The 22,141-nt window shown below is 41.6% G+C and overlaps 2 protein-coding genes across 2 annotated transcripts in view; one reads left to right on the top strand and one right to left on the bottom strand.

Annotated features, from left to right (window-relative positions):
* MTOR (mechanistic target of rapamycin (serine/threonine kinase)) overlaps positions 1-22,141 on the top strand; it is a 58,672-nt gene that overhangs the window by 5,152 nt on the left and 31,379 nt on the right. Inside the window, exons 8-27 of the mRNA XM_010081195.1 lie at positions 362-548; positions 739-867; positions 1,508-1,752; positions 1,920-2,135; positions 2,797-3,002; positions 3,546-3,668; positions 4,001-4,090; positions 4,183-4,275; positions 4,786-4,920; positions 5,029-5,158; positions 5,252-5,502; positions 7,425-7,511; positions 8,104-8,271; positions 8,540-8,652; positions 9,053-9,215; positions 9,477-9,569; positions 10,014-10,160; positions 10,979-11,121; positions 12,276-12,438; positions 12,577-12,722. Coding sequence (XP_010079497.1) covers positions 362-548; positions 739-867; positions 1,508-1,752; positions 1,920-2,135; positions 2,797-3,002; positions 3,546-3,668; positions 4,001-4,090; positions 4,183-4,275; positions 4,786-4,920; positions 5,029-5,158; positions 5,252-5,502; positions 7,425-7,511; positions 8,104-8,271; positions 8,540-8,652; positions 9,053-9,215; positions 9,477-9,569; positions 10,014-10,160; positions 10,979-11,121; positions 12,276-12,438; positions 12,577-12,722 — 3,028 coding nt within the window. The remainder of the gene's footprint in view (positions 1-361; positions 549-738; positions 868-1,507; positions 1,753-1,919; positions 2,136-2,796; positions 3,003-3,545; positions 3,669-4,000; positions 4,091-4,182; positions 4,276-4,785; positions 4,921-5,028; positions 5,159-5,251; positions 5,503-7,424; positions 7,512-8,103; positions 8,272-8,539; positions 8,653-9,052; positions 9,216-9,476; positions 9,570-10,013; positions 10,161-10,978; positions 11,122-12,275; positions 12,439-12,576; positions 12,723-22,141) is intronic.
* Positions 14,432-19,016, bottom strand: ANGPTL7 (angiopoietin-like 7). The gene is made up of 5 exons (XM_010081194.1): positions 18,638-19,016; positions 16,837-16,937; positions 16,317-16,511; positions 15,279-15,477; positions 14,432-14,601 (listed from the first exon to the last, which is right to left on the bottom strand). The coding sequence occupies exons 1-5, from the start codon at positions 19,014-19,016 to the stop codon at positions 14,432-14,434; spliced, it is 1,044 nt and encodes a 347-aa protein (XP_010079496.1).

Here is a 22,141-nt window from a genome sequence, read left to right as displayed (position 1 = left end):
CAAAAATATTATCAACAGACTTGTCTTCCTTTTTCTCTGTTGCATGTGCCAGGAAATATCAAGTAAAAATGGGAAATACTGCTTTAAAGCAGTTCAGTTGATTTATCAAGCAAACTTAAGAGAGTATGAGAGTTGGAGGCAAGTCACCAAGCTGCTCTAAGTGAGTTGGAACAAACTTTGTGTTATTATTCCAACTTTCCAATCAATCACTATAAAAGCAAGATGCTTGGACCTTGTGTATAGAACTTGTCGCAATGTCTGTTCCCTAGCTGTAAACTCGTAAAGGTCTAGTTGCAAATGTGATGAAAGTGTATAAACCTAAATGAGTTCCAATATCTTTGTTGTTCTTTCTTGTGGGCAGCTGATCAGTATCTTCCAGACACCATGAATCATGTTCTCAGCTGTGTGAAGAAGGAGAAGGAGAGAACAGCAGCCTTCCAGGCCTTGGGTTTGCTTTCTGTGGCTGTGAGGTCTGAGTTTCAAGCTTACTTGCCAAAAGTCCTTGAAATCATAAAAGCAGCTCTTCCACCAAAGGACTTTGCCCACAAGTAAGTATGTAGAGGTTAGAGGAAGAAGCTGAAACACCTGTTCTTTGTATAATTCTTGTGATGTGGGATCAAATTATTGTGTTAATATTGGAGGTATTTCTGTAAGTCTGATAACAGAGGTGTGGGATGATGAAAGATGTTTGAAAAATAGCAGCTCCTCTTAATTGACTTGTATGTGGTCACTTTCCAGGAGGCAGAAGTCTGTGCAGGTTGATGCCACAGTCTTCACCTGCATTAGTATGTTGGCACGAGCCATGGGACCCAGTATCCAGCAGGACATCAAAGAGCTTTTGGAACCTATGCTGGCTGTGGGCCTGAGGTGAGTACAAGGCACGGGAGCATATTTTCCTTTTAGCCACTGGATGGCATTGTTGGCCATACAGAATGAGACCTTGAAAGTCTTCAGATGGAGAAGGAAGATTATTACTTTTACATGACCTTTCAGAAGATCAGTATAGCTCTTTCAGGAGAATAACGTGTTTTAAGTGTTAATGTGTCTGTTGAGTTACTTACTCTGTGTAAAGAAGTTTTTTTGTAGAACAACTAGTGAATTCACAGGCAATCTCCTTCACTTTCCACTATTCAAACACATCTGGCAACAGCCTGCAAAAGTTTAGAAAGCCTCTGAAGGCCAGCAGATTTCTGCCATATCGGATTGGCAGGGAAGGAGAACTGAAGTGCTGAGTATTTGCTCCTAGCTTCTTTCACCTTTGGAGCTGACAGTTCCTGTTAGAAATTTCTTAGCTCATGAGGTGGTTAGTATGGGAGGGTATGGAGAAAGTAACCAGGTAGCACAGAGCTGTTTAGATTAGATTAATGTTGCTGTCTGGAAGTGTATTTAGTTGCTGTGATGTGTGAATGCCCGCAATTATCTTATGATGGGCATAGGCATAAACAAAAGGGTAAAATATGCACCTCATATTGTTTCTGTTCTAATGACTGCCTGCTTCTCCCCTCAGCCCTGCTCTAACAGCTGTGCTGTACGACTTGAGTCGTCAGATCCCCCAGCTAAAGAAGGATATCCAGGATGGGCTGCTGAAAATGCTCTCCCTGGTTCTAATGCACAAGCCTCTGCGACATCCAGGCATGCCAAAGGGCCTTGCCCACCAGCTTGCCTCCCCCAGCCTCACCAACATCCCAGAGGCCAGTGATGTGGGCAGCATCACCCTTGCCCTTCGTACGCTGGGTAGCTTTGAGTTTGAAGGTAAGATGAACTAAGGACGCAGGGGGCCAAGGGGTGTGGGATATATACACTAGTGCATTGGAGGAGCAGGAAAATGCTGAGAGCACTTTCTTTAAATTCCTTTTCCCTGGTAAGACCAGTAATTGAGGTGTAAACCTGTGTTCAGTTCCCCATCTTCTTCTTTCTAGGCCACTCTCTGACTCAGTTTGTTCGGCACTGTGCGGACCACTTTCTGAACAGTGAACACAAGGAGATCCGGATGGAAGCAGCCCGCACTTGCTCTCGCTTGCTCACGCCTTCCATCCACCTGATCAGTGGTCATGCCCATGTGGTCAGTCAGACGGCAGTACAGGTTGTGGCCGATGTTCTCAGCAAACTGCTTGTTGTTGGAATAACTGACCCAGGTTAGTGTGGAGTTCAGAGAAAAGGGTTTTCCTACCACATGTTAATTTTAGCACATGAGCTAAATATTAATATTAGGATTGTAGAAGAATTTGAATGTGTTTGCCACTAACTTAAGCTGTCATTCTTTGTAAATTAAAAGGTCTCCCAATTTCTCTTCCCAGATCTTGATTTTTGAGGTATTAATAGAACGCTAGTGCAAAATGCTTAAACTGTGCCCTTGGTAATCCTTTGAACTAGGTAGAACCCTGAGACTTCTTTTGCTGCTGTTCTGTGTCATGGCCTTCAACTTTAGTTTGGGAAGGGAGTGGTCCCTTCTGTTGAATCTTCCTACTTGATTTTTCTTTTTTTGTTCTTTCAGTTGCGATATGGTTACTTGGGATGAGTTCATTTTCTATGCACTGCCTGCATATGTGCTGCTTGCAGGTGCAAGAGGCTGCCATTGTGCTGATCTGGGTACGGGGCACTACTGAGCAGCACTGAATCTGTTGAGCTGACCTACCCTGTTTCTCATACGTAAAACACTGATGTAATACACATGCTGGGGAAGCTCTCAGCATTTCCCTGAGGTTGTGAAGAATTTTTGAGGCCAGTTTGTGAATAAGACCAATAATAAGAACAGGAGTTTACTGCATTTAAAGAGAAACAAATGTGTTTTTGCAGACCCTGATATACGTTTCTGTGTGTTGGCTTCTCTGGATGAACGATTTGATGCTCACCTTGCTCAGGCAGAAAATTTGCAAGCTCTTTTTGTGGCCCTGAATGATCAAGTATTTGAAATCCGAGAGCTGGCCATCTGTACTGTGGGTCGCCTGAGCAGCATGAACCCTGCTTTTGTCATGCCTTTCCTACGCAAGATGTTAATCCAGGTAATGAAGAGGGGTGCCTGCAGTGAAAATAGAGTACTTGATGTTGAGACTGAGATGGTGTTAAAGAACTGGGCTATCTAGCTCTAGTGAGTGTGGAGGAGAGTTGGAGAATATCTCCCTTTCGGAAAATATTTATCACCCAGCTTAGTAGGTTTCAGGAATTTGTTTTAGTGATAGATGTTTGGACTGAAGCTATAAGGATGTATTAGAAAGGAAAGGATAGCAATCATTATTTCACCCCACATTCATCACGCTGGAGTGCTTTCCATCTGTATTGAGGAAGAGTGTTCTGTTCTGCTTATTTTACGTGAATGGGTGGCACTGTTTCATAAATGTAAACGGTTTTGGAGCCATCTATTCAGTTTTAAGCTAATTAACTTTAGCTTCATTTAGATGTAAATGACCGGATGGAGTGTAAATGTAGAACACCCTTTACAAGGACTGAGATTGCTTTTTCCTTCTGGACAGGAGAGAAGGAAATGCAAAGAATTTTTGCCTACTGTTGTTTTCCCTGTTCTCATGCTTCCATTGTCCTTTCTGCAGATTCTAACAGAGCTGGAACACAGTGGTGTTGGCAGGATTAAAGAGCAAAGTGCCAGGATGTTGGGTCACCTCGTTTCTAACGCTCCACGCCTCATTCGTCCGTACATGGAGCCTATTCTTAAGGTAGAGTAGTCTCTACATTTCCTGGTGACTTTGGAGTGAGATGACCATCAGGAGCTGCAGTTCTTTTGCTTCATCATAGCAGGAAAAAATCAGATTGATGTGGATGTTACCCACTATAATATATTTATGTGATAGTGTAGCTTAACTTCATTCTGGATTCACCTAAGGTTTGTGAAACAAAAGTTTCATTTACTGCTGAAATGCTCACCGTGGTGTAAGTTGAGCCCCTGTGGAATCAGTTTTGGGCGTAAAGAAAAGATCATTTTGAGTATTGTGTGCATAGCAAGGAGTCTTCTAAGCACATTCTAATTTGTTCCTCTGTCACCTTCCAGGCACTGATTGTGAAACTGAAAGATCCTGATCCAGATCCAAATCCCGGGGTGATTAACAACGTCTTAGCTACCATAGGGGAGCTTGCACAGGTAGGGGTGCTGCAGGTACCTTTTTGCCATGCTTGTCAATTGTTCATCTTTTTAATGCTAGATGAAGAACTTTGATTTTTGCCTTTCAATAGGTCAGTGGGCTGGAGATGAGGAAGTGGGTGGATGAGCTCTTCATTATAATTATGGACATGCTACAGGACTCCTCCCTGCTGGCTAAAAGACAAGTAAGTGTTTGCAACTACATAAACTAACCATCTGCTGTGACCAGAGCTGTTAACAAAATATCCACATGTCCCATCTTAGATGCTGAAATGAACCTTTAAATCACTCAAGTCTCTTGTGGAGTGTGTGGCACACTGATGGCTCACAGCTGAGGGATTGCAGTGCCTACCTGTTGTGACATAGTACAGAATTGTCAAAGGAGAAGAAGAAAAAAAACCCCAGTTTTTTGTTGGAAGGCTTGGACTCACTGAATTGGATGCCTATTTGAGTTGAGTCTTTGAGTGAGGGCAATTATGGCAGTCAAGAGTCTAACAAATTGTTGACTATCACTTTCTTTGCTATTGCTTCTTAAAAACCACTCTTTATAGAAGCTTTCAAACCATGGACTGTGGTTTGCAGTGTGATCCTAAAATGCTCAAAAAAAACTTTACAAAGGTTGAATGACTGATGGATCAGGAGACATAATATATTCTCTGGTCAAAACTAATCTTCTCTGGGCTTGATCTTTCCAGGTGGCTCTCTGGACACTGGGACAGCTTGTGGCCAGCACTGGTTATGTGGTGGAACCATACAGGAAGTACCCAACCTTGCTGGAGGTGCTTCTGAACTTTCTGAAGACTGAGCAGAATCAGGGCACCCGTAGAGAGGTATGAACATGAAGCTATCACACAACCATTTCTGGAAGTTTTTTTGTGTTGACTTTTGCCTTGGTGATGAAGTTCTGATGAATTTTCTTTTTGTTTCTGTCTTACTAGGCTATTCGTGTGTTAGGGTTGCTGGGTGCTTTGGACCCTTACAAACACAAAGTGAATATTGGCATGATTGATCAATCACGAGATGCTTCAGCTGTCAGCCTCTCAGAGTCCAAATCCAGCCAGGATTCTTGTAAGCGTCTGAATATCTTTCAAGGAAATAGTTTCATAATCTACAAGTAGGTCTTTTTTTTAAAAAAAAGTTTTTTGTTGTTCTTTCTCCTAGCGGACTACAGTACTAGTGAGATGTTGGTGAACATGGGAAACCTCCCTCTGGATGAGTTCTATCCAGCTGTCTCTATGGTGGCACTGATGAGAATTTTCCGAGACCAGTCCTTGTCCCAACACCACACTATGGTAGTTCAGGCCATCACCTTTATTTTCAAATCTCTTGGGCTGAAGTGTGTGCAGTTCCTGCCCCAGGTCATGCCAACATTCCTTAATGTAATACGGGTTTGTGATGGTGCCATTCGAGAGGTGAGTGTGCTAGGGACCACTCCTTCCTTCCTGTTCCACTGCCCTAACATAAGAATCCATTTTTTAAAAGAGAATGCAACTGGCTTTGGGCATTGCTGTGCTATATGTTGCTGCCAAGCATGCTGCAGAAGTGAGGTTCAGCTTTGCTTTTTCTGTCCTGTGAGCATTTGGTAGAATATCTGGTCGAAACAATTTTTCTGCTTATTGAAACAGCTGCTTCCGAGCATCTTTAGGAGGCCAGTATGTGATTCTGTGTTTTTATCAAGCTGGTCTTCTTCAAGTAAATAGCCTGTGCGGCTTTCGGAGATATCACGGATCTCTGCACTGATGTCCTGTTGCAAACAGTATTATTAACTAATAGAGGTAGATTCTTTAAATTTCTGATGCAACCATGTACTTTGGCTCATCTGTGAGAAGGAAAATTCAATTTCCTACAGTCAGCTAACATTCAGAGCAGTGTGGGTGGTGATTCCACAGCAGTGCTTTCTCTTCCTTCCCACTGAAGTTACAGTTTTAGAAGGAAATGAGAATTGTGTGAAGATAATAATGGGCTTAAGGTTCACCTGACCAGAGATGGCTGCTGTTTGCCAAGCCTTTTCCTCAGGCAGCTGGAAATGATCTCTGGGGTGGGAAGGGCAGTCTGTACTAGTTACTGGTGCTGTGTTTTATACGTGGGATGGGTGCTCCCTTAGCAGAATCCCAACCCTACTATAGAACCGCTGTTTTCTCCCAGACTGAACTACTACTCAGATTGGAAGGAAAACATCTCACACGCCTGGGTTGGCCGAACTCCTAGACCTGACTGATCTAACTTGCTTGAAAGCTATGCAGTTGTGCACACTCTGTTTAAAAATTTTCAGGTAAAAGAAGATGGTGAAAGTGTACTGGGGAGAAGAGCTGAGGTGGGTACGCATGACACTAAAGCCTAAAGGAGGCAGGTCCTTGTCCTATATGTAAGCATCCTCTCACAATACCAAAAAAAGGCACAGTACAGGAGCTCAGGGTTCATTTTTGGTAAATGTATGTGTACTGCTTTCACTAAAGTAGCTGATGCTATTTCTTATTTAGTTTTCACAAAAATCTGTTACCTCTTTTTCTGAGCTCCACTTTGTATTTTGTCACTATAGTCTTCAAATACTGCATGAAGAAAAGAAATTTAATATATAACTTGCATTTTCCTGTTTTCCTAGAGTAAAAAAGATTATATACATTTATTTTGGGGACAAAGTGATTTAACCCACATTATTTCATACCAATCTCAAAAAATAAATTAATTGTCATGAGCGAGTTCATAAGATTGTATTGGGGCAGAAGGAATTGTAAAACTGTAACATCTGAATAGAATTCTCTCAGTCGAAATTCTCCTATGAATCAACCATCTTTCAAAAACGTGGTATTTCTGGCAAGGACCAAACTTTCTTCCCCAGTAACTTTTCACCAATGTATCTTGGTGTAAGAGTATAGAAAGAGTATTTTAAAATGTGTGCCAGTTTGGTTTACAGGCAGGGGGAAGAGATTAGGGGCTACATTTTTGGAAGCATCCTTCAAACCTAAATTACAAATCTCTGTAGTTGAGGTGTTTGTGCTTGCAAGTCTGTTTTGACACTATAAATTTGCTGACACACCCTTATTTGTATGTGTGACTCTGAGGCTTTGAGCTCATAATTTTTTTTATGCATGTTGTGGGTGGAAAAAGAAACCTGAATAAAAAAACCCCAAACCACCCACCCACATATATTCCCCAAAACCCAAACCACTGAGCTGAAGCTGCCAAGAATTTAGCCCCAGATTTTGAGTATATAGGAGCTATGCATGCTGTTTGTTTGGTAAATGAGCTTGCGATTGGCCTGTGAAACGCTTACCCAGTATTGTTTTGATGTTTGAATAAGCTACATTGATCACTACACATTTCTTCCTTCCAGTTCCTGTTCCAGCAGCTGGGGATGTTGGTGTCCTTTGTGAGAAGTCATATTCGGCCTTATATGGATGAAATCGTCACCCTCATGAGAGTGAGTTTTAAGCTAGTGTTTCACTGTCAGAAAAGGTGGATAGTGTTTCTGTAATTATCAAATGTCTCAGTTACTTCATAAACTCATATGAAGTGCAGAATTCCATGTATTTGAAGTAATAACTATATTTTGAAATAACATATATTTGAAGCACCAATATACGTTATTACTAGTAACTACACTAAGAGCAGCCTCAAGGTTCTGCTAGTACCTGAGTTCTTTTGAGCACTTGCATTTTGTGCACTTGCTACTTTCAGAAACGTAGTTTTAGCAAGAGGTGTTTGGAATTTATAAATAGGTGGCATTTCACTCCATTTTCACTTACTGTTTGCAAACACATAGAAAGATTAGGAAAAATCAGTTGCCTAGATGTTGTTTTTAACAGCTATAAATATACTGAAGGCAGAGTGTTTTTCAAAAACAGACCAAAACTGCCAATTTATATTAGTCTATAAGGGAAGTATAGTCCTTCCCCGCAGTCTTGAATTTATCTAGAGACTGTCTCTACAGTTTGCTTTTGTTGTAATTGGTACAACTCACTTGAGGAGCTGTTTAATTTTTTCCCCCTTTTTTTTTTTTTCTTCTTCTGTAGGACTTCTGGGTCATGAACAACTCCATACAGAGCACAATTATCCTACTTATTGAGCAAATTGTAGTAGCTCTAGGGGGTGAATTCAAACTGTATCTGCCTCAGCTCATTCCTCACATGTTACGGGTCTTCATGCATGACAATAGCCAGAGTCGCATTGTCTCTGTCAAGGTGAGTGGCGAGCTGCAGCAGCTGGGTTGATTTGGATATTGCCGAGGCAGGTACATGCCCGATGTGCCGTGCTCCAGCAGGGCTTCTGCTGCTTGTGTGTTGCAAGCAAATGGGATAGGTGCAGTTCAGCAGTAGTTTGGTGTGAAATGATGCAGACAGTACCTTTTTTTAAAGTGCAGGATTGAAATAGCTTTTCACTGGATACTGACTGACGTACCATGTGTCTCTTTCATGACTTTGAGTCACATTGGGTTATTTGTCCCTCCAGCTATTGAATGCGATCCAGCTCTTTGGAGCTAACTTGGATGACTACCTTCATTTGTTACTACCTCCCATTGTAAAGCTATTTGATGCCCCAGATGTCCCAATGGTGGCTCGCAAGTAAGTGTTGGTGGCTTTGCAGTCTCTTTTTTTGCCTGTAATTTCGAAGTTCTGAAATGGCTGCCCTAGCCACATCTAGATTGAAATAAAACTTGGTTCTTTCCACGGGTTTTCTCTGTGTTAAATCGTTACTTGAGGTTATTTTTGGTTGGACTGTTACTAGCTTTTTTTGGGGTATAGACTATTACTTTCTGGTTCTCACCTGCCAGTATTTTAGTCACTGCAATTTGCAAGTTGTCCTGCAAGTACTAGCTACATTAAGAGTTCTGGTGGCATGTTTTGCTATTACTGTTGATGCCTAGGAGAACTGAGAATGAATCACTTGTGTATTTTTACATCTCGTTTCTCTTGTCTTAAATCATGAGAGATAAGGCTTCACTTCTTTCTGCTCTGACTTTAGAGCTGCTCTAGAAACAGTGGACCGCTTGACAGAGTCACTGGATTTCACTGATTACGCTTCACGGATTATTCATCCCATAGTGCGAACACTAGATCAGAGCCCTGAGCTACGAACAACAGCAATGGACACCCTCTCCTCTCTGGTGTTCCAGCTGGGAAAGAAGGTAATATTCTTCTTAGTCTTGAAAGCTCATAGAAGAAGGGACTGTTCCAAAGATCAAGGCTTTAGAGTTGAACATTTGTAGTGCACTTATTCTGGATTTTAAAGGAAACACACTTTTCTTCTCTTAGTTGTTTCTGGAATCGGGAGTTACTGAAATCAAACTTTCTGAAGTGTTTTATTATCAGATCAATGAAACAGAGGTAGAATTTTACTGCTCTTAGTGAGACTGAGTAATTAGCTTTTGATGCATTCCCTTGTACAGTACCAGATTTTCATCCCGATGGTGAACAAAGTTCTGGTGCGACACAGAATTAACCATCAACGCTATGATGTTCTTATCTGCAGAATTGTAAAGGTGAGTTGACAAGTATATAGTTGTTTGCATAAGGGCACTTTGGGGATGGTTTCATGTTGAAACAGATGTAGTTGGTTTAAAAAAAAAATAAATAGTGTGTCCCACATTTCAAAAACATCCGGGTCTGTTTTGCGGTTTGATTAGCATGGAACAAGCAGCACACTGCTGTTCTCAGCTTACTAGTGAGTGAAATAAAAAGAGTGCTTGTTTCAAGGTGTATTATTTTGGCTTTTAATAGTAGGAGCTAGTTACCTTGAATAGAAAAGGGGTATCATTCAAGTTCTCTGGTTTATAAGGTGTAATCACTATAATGGAACATGGTTGTTTGCTTCGCAAATTTTGCTATGAGATGGGATAGTGCTCTGACTTCATAATCCATTTGTCTTGTGGAAGATTGCTTTTGTATGTGTGGGTGTCATCTTCATTGTAAGCTATTTGTTGTAGGGCTATACTCTTGCTGATGAAGAAGAAGATCCCCTGATTTACCAACACCGAATGTTGAGAAGCAACCAGGGAGAGACTTTGGCCAGTGGTCCCGTGGAAACAGGTCCCATGAAGAAATTACATGTTAGCACCATCAACCTGCAGAAGGTAAGACTGGAGCGCTGCACAGCAAGAGTTTGCTACAGAAGGGAGGAATTATTGTGGCACATCTAAGGGGTTTGTCCAGTGCATTTGAGCTACATTTCTTTACATCTCTTTTCTGTTGGTAGCTCTGTACAAAACTGAGGTGAAGGTAGTAGTGTCTGAGACTCTCTTTAAAATTGAAGATGCTAACTAACTTTAAAGATAAGAGCAGCTGAATTATCAGACTGTTAATGGCTATAAAGTAATCTTGAGACTTTCTTGTTGTGTGGAGTATGAACAAAGCTTCCTAGATCACAAGGAATCATTTATAGCTTCTAGAGACATCTGTTGCAGAGCCTCTGCCTCTTTTCATCAGTCACTTCTCTTAATCTTAGTGCTATATTCTCTTGAAGTCAGTATAGAATTTAATAGCTAAGCCCTGGCTAATTTGAACAGTTAATGCATGTAGCACTCAGTTCAGTAGTGGGATGGATTGGTTTGAAAATGCTGGGCTTAAAAATTTAATTCTAAATGCATTAAGTATTTTTAAGCTGATATTTCAACAGTGGCTTCAGCTCTTGATATATTTTTGCAGAGAAAGAATCGCTTATATTAAATACTTGGCATGTCATGACAGGAATACATTTAGGGAAGATTTCTTAGAAATGAGATTGAAGTACTGAGAATTATCTGGTAAAGGTAATGGATTTCAGGGAGTTGAAAAGGGAATCTCAGCAATGTAATTTGGACCTGTAAAAAAGTGATGTTGCCTGCTGATGGATTTCTTCCACCTTTGGATAGCACTTCCTTTGACAGTTGAATTGTCTTGCTTTGTACTGCAGGCCTGGGGAGCAGCAAGAAGAGTTTCCAAAGATGACTGGTTGGAATGGTTAAGAAGACTGAGTTTGGAGCTACTGAAAGATTCCTCCTCACCATCCTTGCGTTCATGTTGGGCCCTGGCTCAGGCGTATAATCCCATGGCTCGGTAGAGTAATTCTTTTTTTTTTTCATATCCCTTGAAATTGCAGATACAAGCCAGATATTATAAGGAAAAAGAAAATTACTTAAAAGCTCTTAAGTTCCATAAATATAGTTGCTGCTTTGGGACAAATCGCAGAGCTGGCAACTTGATTTCATTTCCACCCTTCCTTGTTGGCTGCTCTGTGATGTGCACAAAATCTTTCAGTGTAATTCCGCATATTAGTCCAGAAATAATGTAAGGTACATAAAAGTGAAGCTGTAAAAACAGCAGAGTATGAAATAGTTTAAAGGATGTATTGTGGGTGAATAAAAATGCCTCTGAGTGGGATAAGTTGCAGTGCTTTATTTCTTTTCCAACCGTTATGCTGGAGAAACTTTGAGTTTCTGTAAGTAGTTGCCTATTTGTCTCTTCTTGATGATATACACTTGTGATCTCAGTGCATTTGAATCTGACTACTGCTGTTAGAAAAGTGTTCATTCCTGGTTTAATTTTGTCTTAATGCGAGTTTTATCATTTTTGAAATAGAAGGGCAAACAGCATGATGAAAAGTCAGCAATTCCTAGGTAGGCAGAGGTAATGCTAGCATCCTCCATGCATTTCAACCCCGTCCCACAGTATTTCTCCAGTACTGGCAGTGATGAGGGCTGTCACTGTATCTGTGTTTCATCACCTTTCCTCCTTCTCGAGCTTTGCCCCTAATGCAAACTCCAGCTATTGCAGTTCTCTGGTGAGCACAGAAGACACAAGTGGTGTAGCCTGTGTGTCCAGAGAACTGTACAAACATCGTCTTCACTACATTCACTTGTGATCTAAGACAGGCTAGACCTGATTCTTCATAGCAGAAGGGAGGGGCGTCCTTGCTGCTGTGAAGTCTTCTCTAGCTTGCTAGTCTATGATACTTGCTAGTCTATGATAGTACAATATTTCTACTCTTGTAATATCTCATCCTATTATATATTTTAAAAATGAAGGTTTCACTAAGTATTTGTTACAGAAATTAGCTTTATAAAAGCTAATCACTATTTATTGCAGATAGATGTAAAATGTATTTTGTAGCTCTTTTTCTCTGAGTACAAAGGCAAGTCCACTGTCAAATAGACTTTTTCCTCATGAATAATGAATCCCCACCTCTCACTCTCTTTTGTTTTCCTCCTCAGAGATCTCTTCAATGCTGCTTTTGTTTCATGCTGGTCTGAACTGAATGAAGACCAGCAGGATGAGCTGATCCGAAGCATTGAATTAGCCCTGACTTCTCAGGACATTGCAGAAGTCACTCAGACACTGCTGAACTTGGCAGAATTCATGGAACACAGTGACAAGGTAGAGATGCTGTTAGGGAACTCTTTTCTAATGCTGGCTAGCTGGCTGATGTCTAGTCTATGGAAAGGGTGTGAAGAGTTCATGCATACTTTCTTTTTTTCACTCATCCTGCTTTTTGATGTGTGTGCTTCTACCCAGGGTCCGCTGCCTCTGAGAGATGATAATGGCATTGTCCTCCTGGGGGAAAGAGCTGCAAAATGTCGAGCATATGCCAAGGCCCTTCACTACAAGGAGCTGGAATTTCAAAAGGGTCCCACCCCAGCCATTCTAGAGTCTCTCATCAGGTAGGACCACAACTGATGACACTTCTGCTCTTGCATCAATACTCAATTTAGGATACCCTTAGGATGAATCTAGACGATTCTTAGGATTTCACTCTCTGCCACATGATGTTGTAGGCTTGCTAACTGGCTTGCAGATGTACACTCCTAGATGCTGACTTCTGCCTTTCTATTATGGGGTTAAAATTATGATAGAAGCCATGGGAAGTTGTGCAGGAAAGAGTGGAGTCTTCTGATTTCCACCTGATTTTCGGAGGAAAAGATAGAATTCAGTGTATTCCATTTCCTGGCCTCAGTCACTTGTGCAGCTGTTTCTTTGTGTATCAAAAAACAAGTTAAGGAGAAAGGACTTGAAGTAAAGCAGGATGAAAAATGAAAGACAATTTATTAGAAATGAAAAAGTTTAGAAACTTTTAAAAATCCATTTTATAGACCACAGTTAAAATAGTTCCAACTATAGTTCCACATAGTTGAAATTTACCATATGAATAGTCAAACATAGGTAAGGCAATTCTCAAGACACCTTTATCTCCCATTTCACACAAGACTGAACAATTTAAATTAGATTCAGACTCTCTTTAAGGTGAATAAAAATAGATATATTAACTATAACTATCTTTTCCAACACATTCAAACAACGGTGCAGCCGCAGGAGGAGTCTCTTTAACCATTATTTTTAACACTGTTATGTATGGGAGAAACACACTGATTTTTGACATAACATCTCTAGGTGACTTGTAATTGGGGTAGTTTTCAGAACAGATTTTAATATTCCTCAGCACAGTATGCTACCAAATATTCCCTTATGTTTTAATAGTTTTTGGTACTCATGGATTCTCTGCTGTGTACTAGTGTTTTGCTCATGGTTACAGTGGTTTTAAGTGTTGGAGTTGTGTTTTTTGGCTGTGTGGCTCAGTCTGGATTTTTTTGCTAACCTGCTGTTCTCTCTTAATCTGGTGGCAGCCCAGAAAGTTGCTTTCTAGTTTACCAACCTTTAGATGATCTATGTATAGGAATAAACATCACGGAGCATATGGGACAAACCCTTCCTCCAGGGTTACTGTCTGCTGGGTGCAGCCCTCTATGGGGAGGCAGCAGCAGGAGATGGCAGTAAAACTTCAGGATAGAACCTGGGCAATACTAATACATCCAAAATTTTGGAGCTTCATTTTTTTCTTCTGTGGGAATGTAAGCCACTTACTATACACAAAAGAAAGGTATATCATGTACACTTCTGATTGATTCCTCTGGCTTGAAAAGAGTATGTAATTTTTGTGATTTGAGTCCCTCTTGGAAGGAGTTACTCAGCGATGCTTACTCTAGACACTGAAGGAAAGGCAAGAAGGAGGCTTTCTTTTTTCAGTCCCTGCCTGGCTGGTTCATACTAAGGCAACCCGCTAGTCACAATGCTAGTGAAAACCAGTAGGTTTTCTGAAGGTGCTGTAAGTGCATTCTATTCTAACCTATCCAAACACAGTATATTTCCCTTTGGAAACAGCCTGAAGAGGAGGAAATAAGTCTGAGCCCTGATAACATTGAGTGTCTGGGGCAGGTGCTTAATGTGCCTTAGTGTTTGTGTGTGTATATAGCCAGTATGTAGCTGTTGCACATATTAGATGAAATGAACAATTACTTGGCTGATTTTGAGCTGTGCGTTGTCCACCTTCTGTGCAGTGGCATCCTGTAGCTGTAAAATCAAATATTGGTTCCCTCTACGGTTTGAAATCCTCTGGCCGGATCTTCATCTCGACTCTCTTCAGGGAATAGGTTGATCCGTGCCATCCGTACCAGGTGATGCCATCCATGTTCTTGGTGTGTTCGCCTTTGCGGTAGTAAACCCCGTTCAGATTGGAATCTGTGCAGCAGTTGTACCAATATCCACCTTTTCAGAAAATAAATTAATAGATTCCTGGTGAGCCATTTACTTAAAACAGGTATGTTTTGTACCAATAATAAGAATTATTGCTCTTTTAAAAATAAAGGGCAAGATGCAGTGAAGACAATTATCTTTGTATGAGGTCTGTCACAAAGATAATAAATTGAATCAAGAGAGTAACCTCATTAGAGGCTCTTAATAGAGTAGGAATAAAGACTAGAATTCAGGTTGAACCTTGAGGTGGGTGTAGGATAATAACGTAGGAGAATAATTACAAGCCCCTAATACTAGAACTTGAAACCGCAAAAATATAAGAAAAAATAAAAACTTTCTAGATATATAGGAATAACTTTCTTCATCACTGAATTGCATCAACATCTGAGATGGTCTGGCAGATTGTCAGATATGCATAATGGGCTAGATAACAGTGCGTGTGGGTGAGAGCATAGTCAAAATCATCTGAAGAGCACTGATGTCTATAACATACAGCCTGGCTCTGTGTCAGTCAGCTTTAACTGCCACATTTCCCACGTGACCGGTAAGTGTGTATTTCAGAGTTGGTCACCTCTCCCTTGATTTGCCATCCAGATGCTACTCACTACTTGGAAAGAGGGAGTCTTGGGCTCCCTGCAAATTACCCAGGCAGCTCTCTGAGTACAGGAAGGTGTCTATGTGTGTTTTACCTTTACGGAGCTGGGCACAGTCATCCACGCACTTGTCATTGTCCTTGTCCTTCGTGCTGAAGGCTGTGTTGTTGTGGTACCTTAGGGAATCGCGCCCTGTGTTGCCAGTGTAGTTCCCCACAAAGAGACGATAGCTATTTATTTCGTTGCTTAGGGTGAATTGCTTATATTGTGCATAGCGTATGTTGCCTTCCCAGTCCTGCCACAGAACAATGAAGAAGCAATGGGTCCTTTTAGGACAGTTATGAAAAGGCTCCACCCTCCATGGTTATGTACAGTGCATGTTGCGTATCTTTTCTCAGTCCTAGATTTTTCATGAGTTCTTTCTGTCTCACACTGCAGAAACCTATCTGTTAAGGCAAATAAACTTTCCAGAGCAAAACATCGTATTTCCAAGCACTAGTATTAAACAATATGTATGGAAACCTGGTGTGCAGCTCTTGCAATCTTGTCTCATAGTGTGCTGTGTCAAGTAATTTTTTTTTCCTATCTGAAAGTGTGACTTTTAGATATAAAGCCTTTCAGCTCGCTTTCTTTGTTGTACATATCCCATCCCTCAAAGCTATTGTATCTGCTATAAACTAGTCTAAGTCAAACCAAATCCTTTAGTAGACTAGACGTTGTTTTGTGGTAGTACAATGCGAACTCTTGTACACAGGCTGGAAAGAAGTCCTCCAAAAGGAGAAGACTCAGAGTGTTTAAAACTTCATGGGACATCTCTGAGAACCTTTAAATCTGAGGTGGTCAGCAGTTTGCTCTGTCTGCGGTGGGTCCCACTGTATTCTCTAGAGCCCCACAGCTTCCCCAAGACACAATCTGTATGCAGACAGAAGGTTATCCAAATGACTTTGCGTGCTGGAGAACACAATACTGTCTTGTCCTTGAATATATCACTAGGTCCATCCTATCTCCTTCTCCTGTAATTAAAACATGCAAATGATTTGGGCCTTCTATAGAGAAAGGAGATGGTATCTGCTACTGCAGAATCACCTTGTACAAAAAACCATTTGCTGCTGAAATTGAGAGCTTGTTAATTACCTCCAACTCCACTCGCAGAACAGTGGGGCGTCTTGAAAGTCGGTAGATATTTTCATTTCCCAGCCAAAAATCTCCCCGAATATTGCCAAATCCTTCCTTATATTGTTTCCAGTCCCTATTGAAAGATGTCAAACCAACTTTACGTCTTTGGATGATAGTCCAGCCGCCTCCATCTGTCTCCATGTCACAGAACACCTAGAACAGGAAAAAAAGGTAGTGCTTACTTGTCAGTAGACTTAGGAAGGTTCGATTCTCTTAACACAAGATAAAACATCATTCCAGATTTCACAACTTGAAGAAACTCCTGTTTCATTTAAAAGTCATGGAAAAAAAATTCTTTTCTGTTTTTCCTCTTAAATTTATCTCTTCTCTTCCTTGAAGTTTGCCTACGTAAAGATGCTGATTCAAAGTGCAGAGTATCATAACTCAGTATGTGCTCTTCTCATCTCTGTGGTAGATAAGTACTCCGGACTGTATTTGAAAAGACATGTAATATACATTGTGTACTTGACATCCTTACCTCCAGATCTGGACTCCCCAAAAATTCATCAGGAGGTAGCTTGTAAACGCCAGAGATGCGGTAGTTCCTCTGGTAAAGTGATGAGCAGTCATAAACAGCATCTACTTGAATCAGAACCAGAGAGTAAGAATCTCAACAGCCAGAAGAACTCTTCTGTAAGTGTGGTTTCTGTAAAGCTTAGTTTGTAGTACAAGGAGTAATCAGGTGAAGACGACTTCCCACAAGTCTAATGTTTTCCAGATTTTTTTTTTTTTTTTTTTTTTTTTTGGATCAATGCATGCATTAGAAAAAGAGGTGGTAGCACTGAGACTTTATGATGTTTTCTTTCTTTTTCTTTCTCAACCTCTCCTATCCGAAGAGACATCTCTGCTTTCTCAACACATTGCTACTGCATGTGTCTGTGCTGGAAGGTATATATTTGCTGTGTCCCCCCAAGATGATGAAGGCTTATCTAATAGAATGCTAGGCCTGCTGCCAGGTGCCTGTTCTGTGTGCCTGGACAGGTTAGCCAAGTTTGCGGATGAGGTGTGTTTGCTTGGCACTTCTTGCACTAGAGCCTGTGACAGAGATGGTGGCTTTTAGCTGCAGTCACTCTGTCAGTCCCTGCAAGCCTCCTTTCCTCCCGGTGCAGGAGCTGACGTGATGCACAGCTGTTCTTCTGAGGAAGGTAAACTAACTGAAGCAAGGCTTTATCCATTCTGACAGTTTTCAATTTAGTACAGACTAAATGCCTCTTACCTGGTGAGGTGAGACACATCTGTTTTAGATGCCTTCTGGGACAGTTTCTTGTGTGCGTTACTGTATTTTTTCCAAACCTGTACTACAGCTCCTAAGAGATTTGCAGTGGTATAACTTCTGTTTAAGACCTACTGTAGACAGTGGTGTGTCAAAACTACCCAAGTGGAACTTTTTGTAAGAAGAATTTAGTAAATAGAGTTAGAAGTTTTTCCTTTGGATTAAAAAAAAAAAATCCAAATGAAATCTGTAGGCAAACCTAGTCGTCCCAGACAACAACAGTTTCTTTTTAATGAAGTTTTAAGCTTGTTGCAGTGAATTTCCTTTTAAGAGAAAAGTCAACAAAAGTGACACTTTCTTCTAGAAGTGCCTTTACAAGTAGCTGACCTACAAAAAGCACCTGCATTCCATGTTTAGTGCAAGCCTGTGCAATCACTGTGTGCAGTGAAATTTTCCCTCAGGGAAGGGAGAATTTTGAACAATTTAACTGTCTTCTGGCTGGGCTTATATCACAGTTTGCATCTCGTATGTTCTACAGCCTTGAATTGTTGAAAATTATTATTCAAATAATGGATCACTCTCTTACTCTGGTTCAGAGATAATCATAAAGATACAATTACAAATCTCCAGTAATGCTTGGAGAGCATTTCTAATTATTTTACCAACTTCTAGTCCCCTGTCAGCACTGTGAACTCAGAGAATATTACTGCCAGAGCCACTCCCTGGCAAAACCAGCTCCCTGTCTTTTTAGAGTTGTACAGTAGTGCTCCAAAAATGAAATATTAGACTAAGTTCCTCACTGTGTTACTACAGCACCTGTTTAGTTTTTCTGCTGCCTGATAACAGACATACAGCTATTAAAATACAGCTGGGTCTTTGGACTTTTGACAGATGAATTCAAACTGTTTTCTCAGGATCGCCTGCCTACAGAAGTACTTTAAGTAGAAGCATTCAGTATGCATACTTGCTGATCACGTTAGTGGGACATGCTAGCATTAAGAACTAGTCATTAATTCATTTTGTGCATTCAGAGGTTTATCTGGGAGCTTGGTGACTCCCTCCTTACCAGCAGAAGTCTGTGTGACCGTCTGGGCTGCCTGGAGTTGCATGATATCTATCTGGTTGTTCATTTCGGAGTATTTGCTCTCGGCATCAATGAGGCGGGACTCCATCTGCTTGGTGCTCCCTTCCAGCTCCATCACCTGCATGACCACGTTCACCCAGTCGCCTTCCTGCTTCTTGCTCAGCTCCTGCAGCATTCTGCTCAGGTTGGCTACTTGCAACTTCAGCTCCTTAATCTCCTCGCAGCAGCCTGTCACCTTGGACTGTGCATTCCCATTGATCGTTCTCCTTTTAGGAGGCTTCTGCAGCAGTGCGGGATAGATTGCCACAGACACGGTGACAATGCAGAGCCATGCCAGCTGAGCAGTGGATCTTGCTGGCATTTTTGCTTAAAAAAACAGAAAACTTCCAGCTGACTGCGGGTAGCCTGAATGCAGCTGGGGTAGGTATGAAACCTTCTGCAAGTGCTACAGCTGCCTGGTACCTAGTTTTCTTCCAATGAAGTGAGTCTCTGAAGGTGGAGCCTGAAGAAATAGCTTTTTTTTCAGACCCCTCCTGTCAGAGTCTGTGCACTTTGGAAGTCTGTCTCAAAGCATCTTATATACTGTTTTTCTGTTTACCTCCACCCCCCTGAAGCTATGAAGAGCTTTCTGACCCCTCCCAGTTCATCTGTTCATTTCAGGTGTTTACAGGGTGAAATTGGAACAGGTTTCAGCCAAGAAAGGCTGGGGAGAGCCGGAGAGACTTCACTCGGTTCTGCCTTGAAGGGGTGTGGGAGAGGGCTAGGAAACGAGGAGAGCTTCCAGCAATCATTGCCTATTGGATTGTAGCCCTGTTGGTGACTAGTTCTGGCACTTGAATAACATAAGAGCATTAGAGGTCCAGAATGTGAAAAGGCTGTCCAAACAGGATGAGTTTAGAAAAGTTCAATGAAGGTAACTCCCTAGCAGGTAGCCAGCCCTGGCTGCAACAAGTCCTGCTAATATACCCCAGAAGTTTTAAGGGGTAACTCTATGCTTGCAGTGTTTCTTAATTATGATAATATTTTAGCAAATTCATTGGTTCAGCATCTAATCCTCTCTGGATGCTGGTGTCTGCACTATTTGTTTTGTAGAATTCAGTGCTGTTCTTTTTGCAGATGGGATGTCTGAGGGTGGGATGGAAAGAAGTCTGCAAAATATGTAAGTCAAAACTCATGCCTCTGTTTTACATGTGGGTTCTTCCATCTTCCTGCAAAGTTTCTGGTTGTGATAACTGGCAGAGATAAGATGTAAATGCAATTAAAGCTTCTTGGTGTCCAAGAAAACAAAAACAAGTTAACGTTGCTCCTTTGAACAAAGAAAATGGGGACGAACCCAAACAAGACATCTAGACTTTTGCTGATCCAAAGTGGCTGCAGGATTTCTGTTTAATTAGAAGAGATCAGAAGAGCCTTGCTGATCTGGCATCCGCTTCTAGAGAAATTGGAAGTACAATTTCTTGGTGCAGTTTCTCTTCCTCCTTAGCTTTGTTACTCCTGTTGCTACATGCTTTGTTTTTGCTTCTGATTTGCACCACAGCTGGCGAGTAATTTTTCTGCAGAACAGTAACGAGAGACCCCCCCATGCTTTAGGAAGATGAAAGCATCAAGGCACTCAAGGGGTGGAATATGAATACACGTGTTTCATAAACTGGAATTTTCTTAGAGGAGAAAGAGGGGATCTTTTGGAGGAGGTCAGAATGAGACATCTCCAAACAGGCAGCATGAGTATCTCGCGTTTTGTTGGGGGTGACTGCCTGTGTGCTGGACTTCAGGCAGAAACCACTGTGGTCTCTAGTGTCAGCTGGTGAGGCTGCTGTGTGGGGTTGGTGACCTGAGATATTGCTGGAGATATGCCAGTAAAATTTGATAAAAGTACTCAGGATGCCTCCACAGCAGACCGTAGACTTCGGTCACATTTTTGTCATGGACATTCCAGAAACCTTCCATAGCAAAATTGGTTTTTATACTTCAGACCAGAAAGTGCCACTGCACGCAGATGAGGCCTGACCTTTTTGTTCTGCCTCTAATCCTGTCTGAGCCCTCTTCCAGCTGGAGCTTCTGTCATTCCCAGGGGCAAATTCTTCTCGGGCTTCCTATGATGAGAAATGTGTTTTTGTCAAAGTTGGAACAAAGAATAGGACAGGACAGACTCTGGCTTCTTCCCCCCCCGCCTTAAAGCCACCCTGCGAACACCCCCGTCGTGTTACACAGGGCTTCAGTCCATTCTGCTGCTGCTCTCACCTTCTGTCTGTCCTGTACAGTCTGAACTTCGCAGACACTCACGTGGTGAGGGGCAGATGTGGAAGATGAGAGCCACTTTTAGGTCCATGCATTCCCTTTTGATACAAATTTCGGATGCTTCCAGGATTGAGCCAAACTCTCCGATGCATGGAGACGTTATGAAACAGTGCAGAAAGGCCTCCAAATCCCCTCTCTAAACTGGAGTATTTAATTGGAAATAAGACATCCAGGGTTTTATTTTGGGTTCAGCCTGATTTGTGTATGCTAATGCAAACCATCTTTCTTTAAGTGCTTTGATTTACCTGTTTTACGACAGAAGTAACGTGACTTTGTTCCCTCACTTTGTTCTGTGTAAGGGGGTGACAACAGTTATATGCTGGAATGGAAAGGAGCACAAATCTTCCCGTCTGTCATTACTTTTGAGGAAGCATTAAGAGAGATTTGCCAGACAGATCTCTCTTGGCAGAGACCTTAGCCCTAATGAAATTTGACTTCTTTATGAGTATTTGGAAGATGAATCTTCCCCTGTTGCATGGAGAACTGAGTGTAGTGGTTTAGGCAGCAATAGCTACCGATGCTAGTCGCTGCCAGATGAGATCAGCTGTAGAAGTTGACAGTCTGTGGGAAACTGTTCTGCTGGTGTGTACTGGTGTACTTAAACTTGAATTCAGGATCCTGTTCTATTTTGGAAAGTTTTGGGCATAGCTAGGGAGAAACTAGTTCTGTGATTATGGGTGCATCCTGGTCCTATTTTTTCCTTTCCCCCAATACTGATGGAGAAATTGAATATCATTTGGTCCGAAATCCATCGCCCTAGTTTTGCTCCATTATATTTTGTGTGTGGAAATATTTTGCTACATGGTAGCTAAAAAGATGAGATTCTGAAGTGAACAACATGAGGCAAATCCGTTTTTACTTCATTGGCGATGTAGGTTTGAAGTGTCTGGGAGAACTGAATCTAAGCATGGCTGCAGTTAGGATGTACCTTGTGCTTATCACATTGGTTGATGTTACCAAATTCACATATATCAGTATAACTTGATTAGAACCGCACATCTCTTGTCCCTGGAGGGCCAGATGAAATCAGAGGAGGGTTTGAATGACTGCCTTTTCAGGGAAGCTGTTCTGGCAGGTGTACGTGAAGCTGAGACAAGAAGAGCTCAGTGCCCTGTGGCTATTTATTTGGTAGCCAGTCATTGCAAAGCCCTTAATATGCATCCAGCAAATGCTTAGAATCTGGCATTC

Source organism: Pterocles gutturalis, unplaced genomic scaffold (genome assembly GCF_000699245.1).
Source record: "Pterocles gutturalis isolate BGI_N339 unplaced genomic scaffold, ASM69924v1 scaffold11269, whole genome shotgun sequence".
Classification (NCBI taxonomy): Eukaryota; Metazoa; Chordata; class Aves; order Pterocliformes; family Pteroclidae; genus Pterocles; species Pterocles gutturalis.
Note: the sequence above shows the minus strand (reverse complement) of the source record. Positions and strands in the feature narration are given on the sequence as shown.